The sequence below is a fragment of the Salvelinus fontinalis genome, chromosome 16, assembly GCF_029448725.1.
Source record: "Salvelinus fontinalis isolate EN_2023a chromosome 16, ASM2944872v1, whole genome shotgun sequence".
Classification (NCBI taxonomy): domain Eukaryota; kingdom Metazoa; phylum Chordata; class Actinopteri; order Salmoniformes; family Salmonidae; genus Salvelinus; species Salvelinus fontinalis.
In genome coordinates this window covers 5,284,305-5,297,519 of record NC_074680.1, presented here as the reverse complement: position 1 = coordinate 5,297,519, position 13,215 = coordinate 5,284,305, and the positions used below count along the sequence as shown (strand labels likewise).

Here is a 13,215-nt window from a genome sequence, read left to right as displayed (position 1 = left end):
ACACCCCTCAACACGGGGGGCCCCTCAGCACACTTCACTTTCTTTGGTACAGAAAGTTCATACTATTATCACAAATGACCCGCCGAGCATTTCTGGACATCAGATCGATAGTTACTGACGTCGATTTCGACTTTAAACACGACTTCGAAAGTTCCACTGGTCATTAAGCACCCTTTTCCTGTGTTTCATGGGCAAAATGCAGCAGACGAGGTCGAGTCCTGGTGAAATTGAGGAAAGGAGGCGGAATGTATTTTCAGAAATAACAACTGACGTGCTGCTTCCAGTGTGAAGGAGATCTCAAGCTTGTGCCGAACTGATATAGAATACCCCATTGTAAGCGCTCATCCGTAATTATCACCACTGTCTACATCACTCCACAAGCCAACACCACCCTGGCACTCAAAGAAACTTTAAAATGGGGCCATAAACAAACAAGAAACCGCTCACCCAGAGGCAGTGTTTCTGGTGGGCAGAGAATAACACGGGGAGAATGTAAATTGTCCTACCTTACTACTTCCGACACGTATCCTGCGCCACTACCTACAGAAGCACATACACAGCCCTTCTTCTCCCTTCGGCACATCTGACCATACCGCCATTCTTCTGCTTCCAGCTTACAAACAAAAGCTCAAACAGGAAGTACCAGTGATGCAATCAATAAGGAAGTGGTCGGATGAAGCAGACACGAGGATACAAGACTATTTTGTTCGTACAGACTGGGATATGTTTCGGGATTCAACCGATAGCATAGAGGAGTTCCCACAACAGTCACGGGCTTCATCAGTAAGTGCATAGACAATGTTGTCTCCACAGTGACTGTAAGAAGGTATCCAGACCAAACACCATGAATTATAGGCAATATCTTCCCTGGCCTAAAAGACTAGAGCTACTGCTTACAAAGAACAGGACGAGGACATGGACGAATACAAGAAAGCCTGCCACGACCGCCGACGAGACATCATCCCAGACCCAATCCAAGAAGGAAAATAACTGTGAGAATGCTGTTCATAGACTACAGCTCAGCGTTCAACACCATAGTCCGCTCCAAGCTCATCACAAAGCTAGGGACCCTGGGCTGAACAGCTCCCTCTGCAACTGGATCCTGGACTTCCTGACGGGCCGGCACCACGTGGTGAGGTTAGGCACCAACACCGTCACACTGATCATCAACACTGGGGCCTATCAGGGGCGTGTGCTTAGTCCCCTCCTGTTCACCCACGACTGCATGGCCACGCACGACTCCCAACACCATCATCAAGTTCTCTGACAACAGGATGGTTGTAGGCCTGATCACCGGTAGTGATGAGTCAGCCTACAGGGAGGAGGTCAGAGCCTTAGCAGTGTGGTGCCAGGGCAACAAGCGCAAGGAGCTGATCGTGGACTACAGGATAAGAGGGGAGAGCACGCCCCCATCCAAATTGATGGGGCTGTTGTGGAGCGGGTCGAGAGCTTAAAGTTCCTTGTCGTCCACATCACTTAAGGCTCTAACATGGTCCACACAGTCGTGAAGAGGGTACGGCAGTGCCTCTTTCCCCTCGATGCTGAAAAGATTTGGCATGGGCCCTTGGATCCTCAAAAAGTTATACAGCTGCACCAGAGAGCATCTTGACTGGCTGCATCACAAGCTGGTACGGCAAATGAACCGCCATTAACCGCAAAGTGCTACAGAGGTTGGCGCGGACAGCCCAGTACATCACTGGGGCTGAGCTCCCTGCCTTCCAGGATCTCTATATCAGGCGGTGACAGAGGAAGGCCTGAGAAATTGCCAAAGACTGCAGCCACCCTAACCATAGACTGTTCACTCTGCTACCCTCCGGCAAACGGTACCAGAGCATCGGCTCTCGGACCAACAGGATCCGAGAGAGTTTCTACCCCCAAGCCATAAATAAAACTGCTAAATAGTATTTTTACACCTTATCATAAGTTGAGGGTTTTTCATTTAGTTTGTGTTTTCAGGGGCAAACCTAGTGGGCATCCATGGTGGGTGTGTTTTAGAAGCCCTTACTAGTGGCTTTGCCACCCCTTCTTGTTTTGGTTGTCCAAGTGATTGTGAGCAACATATTGAGTTTGTCTTGTGGGAACGTAATGATACAAAGTGTTATGTGTTGTATTGGATTTGAGCCAAACATTACTGAGTACCATCTCTCCATATTACCAAGCATAATGGTGTTTCATTCGAAGATGAACGATGCAAAGTACGGAGATATCCTTGATAAAAACCTGCTCAGGACCTCAGACTGGGGCAAAGGTTTACCTTCCAACAGGACAACGACCCTAAGCACACAACCAAAACAATGGAGGAGTGGCTTCGGGACAAGTCTCTGAATGTCCTTGATTGGCCCAGCCAGAACCCGGACTTGAACCCGATCGAACACCTCTGGAGAGACCTGAAAATAGCTGTGAAGCGACGCTCCGCATCCAATCAGTGTACATTCAGTACATTCTGGATCTATGGCAAGATGCATCATTCACTAAAGTTTCGTCATAATCAGGCCAGTGGTGTCTGAGATATCACATGTAACTAACGTACTACGTACTAACAGACAGAGACAAATTCCAAAAATGTACAGTAGCTACAAATCTGGGAAAATGTTACCGCAACGATACAATAGCATTTCATGTCAGGTTTTTGGGGGTGTTATTGCACCAAATGATAAACAACAGAAAAACAGACTCAAACCTTGGGTGCTTTCTCGGATTTAAGCTTCCTCACTAACTCCCCCTGCTGGGTGACGCAAGCAAAGGGGCAGGAGACGGAGTCAGAAGAAGGGGATGCTGCCTTCTGAGGGGTGGAGCTAGCGGGCAGGCCCATGCCTGGTTTGTAGTCCTGGCCAGTCAGATGCTTGAACTGGGCCTTGAGTGAGAGCAGCTCTTTCACCGCTTTGTCCACCTCCTCCTTGGGGGCCTTGGTGGTTTTCAAATCGCGCACCTTCTCGCCTTGAGCCACAATGCAGGAGAAAACGGTGCCGGTGTCGCTAGCGGTAGGGGGGGCTGGGGCAGAGACCGGGGTGGTGTTGCACTTGGCTGGGGAGGCAGACTAAGAGGAGAGGAGACAAGGAGTAGGAAATATAAGAGAAGGCGTCAGAAAATATTAGTGGGTAGGAAAGGAACAGTGATTTAAAAAACCTACAGTGCCTTGCAAAAGTATTCATCCCCTTGGCGTTTTATTTTTATTTTGTTGCATTACAACCAGCAATTTAAATGGATTTTAATTGGATTTCATGCAATGGACATGCACAAAATAGTCCAATTTGGTGAAGTGAAAAAAATTACTTATAAAAATATATATATGAAAAGTTGTGCTGCATATGTATTCACCCCCTTTGCTATGAAGCCCCAAATAAGATCTGGTGCAACCAATTACCTTCAAAAGTAACATAATCGTTCTGAAGGGCAAGAGAATCTGCAACACCACCAAGCAAGCAGTACCATTAAGACCAAGGAGCTCTCCAAACAGTTCAGGGACAACATTGTGGAGAAGTACAGATCAGGGTTGGGTTATAAAAAATATACAAAACTTTAATGGTGTTCAAACAGAGCACCATTAAATTCATTATTTAAAAAATATGGCCGCCAAACAAAACTCACAGACCAGGCAAGGAGGACATTAATCAGAGGCAACAAAGAGACCAAATATAACCCTGAAGGAGCTGCAAAGCTCCACAGCGGAGATTGGAGTATCTGTCCATAGGACCACTTTAAGCCATACACTCCACAGAGCTGGGCTTTACAGAAGAGTGGCCAGAAAACAGCCATTGCTTAAAGAAAAAAACATTTAGTGTTCGCCAAAAGGAATGTGGGAGACTCCCCCAAACATATGGAAGAAGGTACTCTTGTCAGATGAGACTAAAATGTAGCTTTTTGGCCATCAAGGAAAACGCGGTCTGGCGCAAAACCAACACCTCACCCCAAGAACCGCATCCCCACAGTGAAGCAGGGTGGTGGCAGCATCATAGTGGGGATTTTTCAAACTGGGCAGAATTGAAGGAATGATAGATGGCACTAAATACAGGGAAATTCTTGAGGGAACCCTGTTTCAATTTTCAAGAGATGGGAGACTGGGACAGAGGTTCACCTTCCAGCAGGACAATGACCCTAAGCATACTGCTAAAGCAACACTCGAGTGGTTTAAGGGGAAACATTTAAATGTCTTGCAATGGCCTAGTCAAAGCCCAAACCTCAATCCAATTGAGAATCTGTGGTATGCCTTAAATATTGCTTTACACCATCAGAACCCATCCAACTGGAAAGAGCTGGAGCAGTTTTGCCTTGAAGAATGGGCAGAAATCCCAGTGGCTAGATGTGCCAAGCTTAAAGAGACAAACCCCAAGAGACTTGCAGCTGTAATTGCTGCAAAAGGTGGCTCTACAAAGTATTGACTTTGGGAAGGCGAATAGTTATTTTTTTTGGTCTTATTTCTTGCTTGTTTCACAACAAAAAATATTTTGCATCTTCAACGTGGTAGGCATGTTGTGTAAATCAACTGATACAAACACCCCCAAAAATACATTTTAATTCCAGGTTGTAAGGCAACAAAATAGGAAAAATGCCAGGGGGGTGAATACTTTCGCAAGACACTGTACAATAATCAAATCTACATTAATATACAAGAATACATGGTGCATCTGAAAAATGTAAAGTGATTCATACTCGTCAAATATAATTTCACTAACAACTGCCTCTCCCATCTGCATTAATCAGAAATATCATGACAGTTAATAGAAAATTGTCTGGTGAACATCAGCCCTCCTATATCCTAGATCTTTGGACCAGTGCAGATGAAGGGGAGGATAAAACTAGATGAAACCACTTCAGATTATTGAGATGAGCCTGTAGTTAGTTCCTCTCTCCTTGCAACTCTAGTATGCGTTTAGGTAACAATACTCACTGTGGTGGCGGCATGGCTCTTGCTCTTAGAGCCGGCGGTGGGCATCTCCTTGGTGTGGCCGTCGGGGATGTACAGCAGCACACAAGGACTCTCCTTACAGCTATAGGGACTGGGCCACAACACCAGGGTAACATTACTCATATCGGCACACTGGGACAATGCAGTAGGGCTTCATTTCAAAGAGTCATTGCGATAAATATTTTGAAAAAGTAGCATCCAACCACACCTGGGTTCAAATCTTATTTTGAAGAATACTTTTCGTGATTGAGCTTGACTTGCATTTTGGAGCCAATAGCAGGGTGTTATGGGCTAAAATGAAACAGTGGTTCTTTATTTCATGAGGACAAGACATGCGCTGAGATAGCTTGTTTTCAAGTGATCGGAAAATGTCAGCGGATTGGTCAATGTTAATCCCTAGTGAAAATTGGCACCAAGTCACCTGTCTGGATACTTGATTTCAACACATTTTGTCAAATATCTCAAGATAGGGCTGTCATATTGTTATGATATTTTCAGGGCTGATGGAGAACAGAGATGAGTCAAATAAGAGTAAAATTAAATTGCAATATTATGCAAATGTTCACTCAATGAGGCAGTACGGTATACATAATTACAATCATTTAAGACCAATCCTTTAAGTGTACGGTAGTCATAACATTAAATCCTTGTTATTTTATGGGGTGAGGGCCCTGGCGGAGTGGTGCCAGGAAAATAACCTCTCCCTCAACGTCAACAAAATGAAGGAGCCGATCGTGGACTTCAGGAAACAGCAGAGGGAGCACGCCCTTATCCACAACGACGGGACCGCAGTGGAGAAGGTGAAAAGCTTCAAGTTCCTCTGCGTACACATCACGGACAATCTTAAAATGGTCCACCCACACTGACAGTGTTGTGAAGGCGGAACAGAGCCTCTTCAACCTCAGGAGGCTGAGGCCGTGGCCCCTAAGACCCTCACAAACTTTTACAGATGCACAATTGAGAGCATCCTGTCGGGCTGTATCACCACCCGATGTCACTCGAAGGCCAAAAAGATCGTCAAGGATATCAACCACCCGAGCCACAGCCTGTTCACCCCGCTACCATCCAGAAGGCAAGGTCAGTACAGGTGCATCAAAGCTGGGACTGAGAGATTGAAAAACAGCTTCTATCTCAAGGCCATCAGACTGTTAAATAGCAATCACGAGCCAGCTACCACAGTTACTAAACCCTGCACATTAGAGGCTGCTGCCCTACATTCATAAACATGGAATGACTGGTCACTTTAATAGTGTTTACATACTGCTTTACTCATTTCATATGTACATACTGTATTCTATTCAACTGTATTTTAGTCAATGCCACATCGACATTGCTCGTCCTAATATTTATATATTTCTTAATTCCATTCTTTTAGATTTGTGCGTTTCGTGAATTGTTAGATACTACTGCACTGTTGGAGCTAGACCCGCAATAACATCTGCTAAATATGCGTATGTGACCAATAAAATTAGATTTGATGCTTCATGCAAAAATTAAAGTTTGTTACAATTTGAAACAATTTATGAAATTAGAACGCAACTGTTTATACTACTTCAAATCCAATCTTATTGGTCACATACACATGTTTAGCAGATGTTATTGCGGGTGTAGCGAAATGCAGGTCATAAGATAATTAGTATGTACGGAATAAGTCAAACAAATACAGCATGTTAAGCCCAGAAAATGTGCAGTTTTGTCACAACACAGATGTCTCAAGTTGGGGTAGTTTTGAGGGAGCGTGCAATTGGCATGCTGACTGAAGGAACGTCCACCAGAGCTGTTGTCAGATAATTTAATGTTTATTTCTCTACCATACACCGCTTCCAACATTGTTTTAGAGAATTTGGCAGTACGTCCAACCGGCCTCACAACCGCAGACCACGTGTATGGCGTCGTATGGACGAGCAGGTTGCTGACGTCAACATTGTGAACAGAGTGCCCCATGCTAGTGTTGGGGTTATGGTACGGGCAGGCATAAGCTACGGACAATTGTATTTCATCGATGGCAATTTGAATGCACAGAGATACCGTGACTAAATCCTGAGGCCAGTTGTCGTGCCATTCATCTGCTGCCATCACCTCATGTCTCAGCATGATAATGCACGGCCCCATGTCACAAGGACCTGAACAAAATCCCTGGAAGCTGAACATTTCCCAGTTCTACCATGGCCTGCATACTCACCAGACATGTCACCCATTGAGCATGCTTGGAATGCCTACTTTGAAGAATCCAAAATATATTTTGATTTGTTTAACTATTCTCTGGTTACTACACGATTCCATATGTGTTATTTCGTAGTTTTGATGTCTTCACTATTATTCTACAAAGTAGAAAATCCCTTGAGTAGGTGTGCCCAAACTGTTGACTGGTTCTGTACTAATGTACAGGAAAATAAAGAAAATAGAATAAATAAAGTATACAGTGCCATATGCTTAAGCAATAAAGAATGTTTACACTACGGAGCAAAGTGACACCCTTGAACACATACCAGGGGTGATAGAGTACATTTAATTGGGATTAAATAATCTTCAACAAAAAGCAGGTTAACTATTTACCTATTATTAACAGTTAGGCTATATATATCACAGTTATGTTGTATTCAGTACCAACACAGTTTAACTCAGAAGGCTACTCTAGTCTAATAACATAGATTACTTCTAAGGTAGGCCTACACCTGAGTTGTGTTGCATTGTAATGTTATATTTGCTGTTGATGAGGATAAACTACACCATTTCCATCAAATAATTAGCCGTGGCTGAGACTAGACTGAGCTGCTTGCCTGCCACCTGCACAGCAAAGATAGATGGGACACATTTTCAATTCACTGGTATTTATGTTTATCGATTGTAGGTCTGTAGCTACTGAATTCTGGTAGTTTACACTTGAAAAAATTAAACCACCAATCACTAAATTTGCCGCTGGCACAATAGTGTTACCTCAGCAAACGGCGTCAAAGAAAAACTCCCTTGCACAGCTAACTAGCATCTCATCTTGAAAACGGGTGGTGACGTGTGAATTTGGAACAATCCCTGACAAGCCACACACCAAAATGCAGCTCCGAAGCTCTACTTTGGTACCTGCTATGTTTTTTCGTGTCTCTGAAAACATCTGATAGACAGAAGCGAAGGAAAAACGTTTTACCTTATATTTCAGTCCAAGGCCGTCTGATGACCGTAAAACACCCTCAGGACTTCCCCATACGTTTTGGCAATACAATGTCACATCGGTCTTACTCTGGAGAGGAATACCAATCTCGAATTTGAACACACCGACTTCACATGTTTCCTAAAAAAGGCTGTCTCACAGAATTGAACGTTCTTAGCATGGCACTTGCTTTACATGTGTGCTCATATTGTGTAAATATCATATAGTATTGGGATATTTCTATATATCATCTTCCCCTTTTCCTCCCCAATTTCTTGATATCCAATTGGTAGTTACAGTCTTGTCCCATTGCTGCAACTCCTGTATGGACTCGGGAGAGGTGAAGGTCGAGAGCTGTGCGTTCCCTGAAACAAAACTCAACCGAGCCGCACTGCTTCCTGTAACACTGCTCGCTTAACCCGGAAGCCAGCCGCACCAATGTGTCGGAGGGAACACCGTCCAACTGGCAACTGTGTCAGCGTGCATGCGCCCGGCCCGCCACAGGAGTTGCTAGAGCGCGATGGGACAAGGACATCCCTGACGGCCAAACCCTCCCCTCACCCGGACGACGCTGGGCCAATTGTGCGCCGCCTCATGGGTCTCCCAGTCACGGCCAGCTGCGACATAGTGTCAGGATTCACCTAGCGGTCATGATTTGGGGCTGTACAGATGTTTGATGTATTAGAATAAATTATTATGCTTACATTATATTAATAGAAGGGGAGGGGTAATAAGATCCCTCCCTCCTTACATTTATAGGGTCCTAGACTATAGATTAACAATATATATATTCATTATATAGTTTTAGAATTGTTCCACAGTTGTTCTCTCTCATAATGTGTGACTGAGACAGAACTCTGCAGGGGAGTGTGGGAGATAAGAGACTACTCAGACATTCCACAATGAATCTACTTTGGGGAGGGGACATTTATTGCCTAGCTTTTAGATAAACACTGAAACTCTATGTTTGTATAGCCACGGATGCAGGGTTTTGGTCTCAGGAGTAAAAAGGTAATGACGTAGTCAGTGACATCGGTTTAATAAAACAACTTGAGACCTTTTGTTTGATGCAGAACTGACTCGGAAACATGCGTGCTATGTTCCTGTTGCCAACTTCTGTCCGCAACTGCATTAATAAAGGGTTTTGAATGATTTAATTAAATATATTGTCATAATGCTAATTTCACCAATGAGCCAATGATGATACGAAAGAAACGAACCCTAACAATATCCCGGGATCAAACCCGGATCTGTAGTGACGCCTCTAGCACTGCGATGCAGTGCCTTAGACCGCTGCGCCACTCGAGAGGCACAAACAGTATTGGGATTTAGACATGGTTAACAAATTCCACATTCATGACCTCAAATTATTTATTATGTATTTTGAGACCACATTATTAACATTTAGTGAAAATTGATTTTAAATCACAGCTGTTTATTTATTTTTTTATTTATTTTTATTCTCTCCTAGTGTCCAACGTGTCGAATCACCTTACACCCTACCAATAGAACAGTCCCCAAACTTCAAACCCTGTCGATCTGAGAGTCCAGGCAGCGTAAGGCAAATGCTCAAAGTATTTGAAACATTTCAAAGAGCATTTGAATCCAGGTCTTCTTCCAACCATCCATCCAACTCACCATTCACCCACGCATCCCTCCCAAAACTAGAACAATTCATGAAGACCTTGAAGAGAAGATAGGACAAACCTGATTGGCTCGTAGGGCTGGTCACAGATGTAGAAGCCTCGCCTTTGCAGCTGGATGATGTCACCCTTCTTCAGGTCCTTCAGACATGGGTCTCCCAGCATCTTCTCCTCCAGCTGAGAAAAAGAAAGGATGGGAGAGAAGGATGTGAGGAAGAGAAAGAGGGAGAAATAGGGAACCCTGTTCAGTCTTCAGGAAGGATTACAAGTGATTCTTCCTACTGGTCAATGATATCTGCTCTAGTCATAATAATGATCTTTTCTAACTACTTAAGCCCTTCTTGTAACAGTTTAGCACACATCACATGCACACACTCCCTCATACATACCACATAAACAACCAACACCCCCTCCCAGGCTTGACCCATCCACACTCACACACCCACCTTGCTCTGTTTGTTGATGTACTCCTTGAAGTCGTCCTCCTTGCCCATGACGGGCTTGGTGATGAGGTGCTGGTAGTTGACACAGACTGTGGGCAGCAGGGGTGCGTGGGGGGTCTCGGCCAGCCACGTGATCTTGGTGGTCTTCTTGAAGTCCTTGTTTTCCAGGTTCAGCTTGCCCTCCAGGGAGGTGACCTTACCTCTGGGATCTCTGGATCACACAGAGATAGAGCGAGATGAGGGGATAATAGTCAGGGAATTGAGATATGCATTTTCTACCTTCTACATTTGGTCAAATTTCACTTCGCCTTTTAACGCGATACATTAGTTACACACAGAGAGCGAGAGCGACGAGTTACATAGTGTATCTATGCCATCTGTGCTAGTGATCCCAGCTTCTGGAGAAGCACAGTACAACTTCTCTAGATTAGTTCAATATGGTGTTTCACTGCTGCACTGATAACGTAGCTTTCTGGGACTGGGTGAGCACTTGCCAAGGCAAGCCCTCTTGATTAACTTCCTGTAAAAAGTTACACGTCCAACAATCTACTCAACCTACTTGTGGATCTTGGTGATGATGATGTTGCCCCAGTTGATGAAGGTGACCGTCTCTCCCTCGGTGAAGGTCTCTGCGTCCGCCCCCTCCACCAGCACCCTGGGTCCGTACCACACAGCCTTCATACCCACCTCTGTGTTCTGAGAGGGTTCAAAAAACACACGTTTGCCAGGTTTAGTTGCTGATGTTATGTTGGATTGACTATATTTGTATGGTTTGGCGGTTTATTTGGGTATATTGGTAAGGCAAGGAGTTTTCTAACTTTTCTTGCCCAGAGACCCCCGCCCAGGCAAATTGGCAACCCCCATTATAAAAGTTAGCAGAAATGTATGTCTCGACTTATTATCAGTTAAATGACGGCAAGTATAAGTAAACAACATTTTAAAATTAATACATTTGGAAGATAATTTCATTATTTTGGATTCCACAGTTCATTGGAAGAGGACGTGTAAATTAGCTGCGCGTAGCACGTAAAAATCTTCTGTCCGTCCTCGGTTGCAACACTCACTGAGTTTGAAACTGCCTCTGGAAGCAACATCAGCACAATAACTGTGTCGGGAGCTTCATGAAATGGGTTTCCATGGCCGAGCAGCCCCACACAAGCCTAAGATCACCATGCGCAATGCCAAGCATCAGCTGGAGTGGCGCAAAGCTCGCCACCATTGGACTCTGGAGCAGTGGAAACACGTTCTCTGGAGTGATGAATCACACTTCACCATCTGGCAGTCCGACAGATAAATCCGTGTTTGGCGGATGCCAGGAGATAGTTTGGTGTAGGAGAAATTGTCTGGGGCTGTTTTTCATGGTTCAGGCTAGGGCTGTCAACAAATGTTGTCAGCCGGTGACTGTCAAGCAAATAACTGCCCATCTCACGGTAATTGACCGTTAATTAACATACACATTTAGCATCTCCTGGCTTCCACGCATAGCCTACAAGCCACTGACTCGGACCTTGGGGACATATATTATTGATAAAAATCTATGTAATATAGCCTACACCATCACAATAAATTATTAAGACGCATGATATGAAGAAAATGTAGTCTGTTTCAGAAGAACAGAATAGCCTACTCTGAGTTGTCCTTATGTTAGGTCCTGATCTGGCTATGCCTTAAAGCTGTGGGCTACACTAGTTCATTTAGCAGACCAGATTTGCTTAGAATTCCATGGCATTATTCTATAGTATTTTATAGTATGAAGAATACAAAATTCAAAAAGGCACTCGCACATCTGAGTTTTTTAAAATTAGCACCCTTATGTAGACCTAACCCCACCCACATCCGTTCCATGTATCGAAAGGGGTTGAAGGCCAAGGAAAAACAAATAAGTGTTACCAAATATAACAATATGCATTTCATAAATATTCAAATAAAGTGTGTAAATAAGACGTATTAAACACGTCTGTAAAACCACAATGAGGACATCGACCTACCAAGCAAGTTTTCATTAATCATTGGGTACAGCAAGAAAAACAGAGTAATCTTAAATAGGGGCATAATTCATGTTCACATTTACAACTTAACATACATAGTCATTTCATCATTAAGACCTTTAGGGAATGTCTGGAGGGTGAAAATCCCAGAACATTCTCTTTTACTCAGTCTTATTAATGTCACCTCCCCTGTCTGATATCTTAAATTTCTCTATGCCACAAAATCAAAAACAAAAAGGTAGAAATGGCATGCTTTAGGTCATTAAAATACTCCAGTACTGCGACTGGATAATCCCTGTTGTTTTTCCTGATTGAATTTATGTTCACTAATTCTCTGTTTGAGCGAATGAGAGGTTACACCTACATAGCACAGACCACATGGACATTTAATCATGTAGATAACATGGGTGGTGGAACGCGTAATAATGTCATATATTTGGATCCGTTTTCCTGTATATGGGTGGCAGAAAAATTCACACTTCATCATATTGTTGCACTGTGTGCATTCTCTGCATTTATAGCTACCATTCTGAGAAGGGCGCATTTTATTTTGTGGCTGGCAGTTGGCATGAACCAATTTATCGCGTAAATTGTGACCTGTCCTATACACAATAAGTGGTGGATTCTTAAATTCAGCTGGCAAAGCTGGGTCTGATGACAACATATGCCAGTGTTTCTTGACAGCATCTCCCACTTTTCACGAGTTCAAAGTATAAGTGGTGGTGAACATTACAGAGTGTTCTTTAGATCTAGTGGGCCTTTTTTTGTAGCAGTTCATCTCGTGTTTTCCCCGATGCCAAATTAAGAGCTTCATCCACACATTTTGGCGAAAAGCCTCTTCTTAGAAACCTAATGTGCATCTCTGCTGCTTTTTCTAGACAATCCTCTGTAGAGTGGCATATACGGCGCAGTCTGAAACTGGCTTCTTGGAAGTCCTCTTTTTAATGGCTCGGGATGGAATAGTATAATAGTATTTCTGTCCGTTTCTTTTCTATACAGAGTTGTAAACAGGGTTCCATTTGATTTCTCAATCCACATAGAGGTAATGAACCCGTCTAGTGTCACATTCAATAGTGAATTTCAGATTGGG

General features: G+C 43.7%; 1 protein-coding gene across 2 annotated transcripts in view; it reads right to left on the bottom strand.

Annotated features, from left to right (window-relative positions):
- The window catches only part of LOC129812555 (bifunctional glutamate/proline--tRNA ligase-like), a 66,178-nt gene that overhangs the window by 16,491 nt on the left and 36,472 nt on the right, over nucleotides 1–13,215 (bottom strand). For both annotated transcript variants that reach the window (XM_055864206.1, XM_055864207.1), the window contains 5 exons: nucleotides 10,697–10,833; nucleotides 10,141–10,348; nucleotides 9,759–9,871; nucleotides 4,889–4,997; nucleotides 2,681–3,037 (listed from right to left, as the gene is read on the bottom strand). In XM_055864206.1, coding sequence (XP_055720181.1) covers nucleotides 2,681–3,037; nucleotides 4,889–4,997; nucleotides 9,759–9,871; nucleotides 10,141–10,348; nucleotides 10,697–10,833 — 924 coding nt within the window. The remainder of the gene's footprint in view (nucleotides 1–2,680; nucleotides 3,038–4,888; nucleotides 4,998–9,758; nucleotides 9,872–10,140; nucleotides 10,349–10,696; nucleotides 10,834–13,215) is intronic.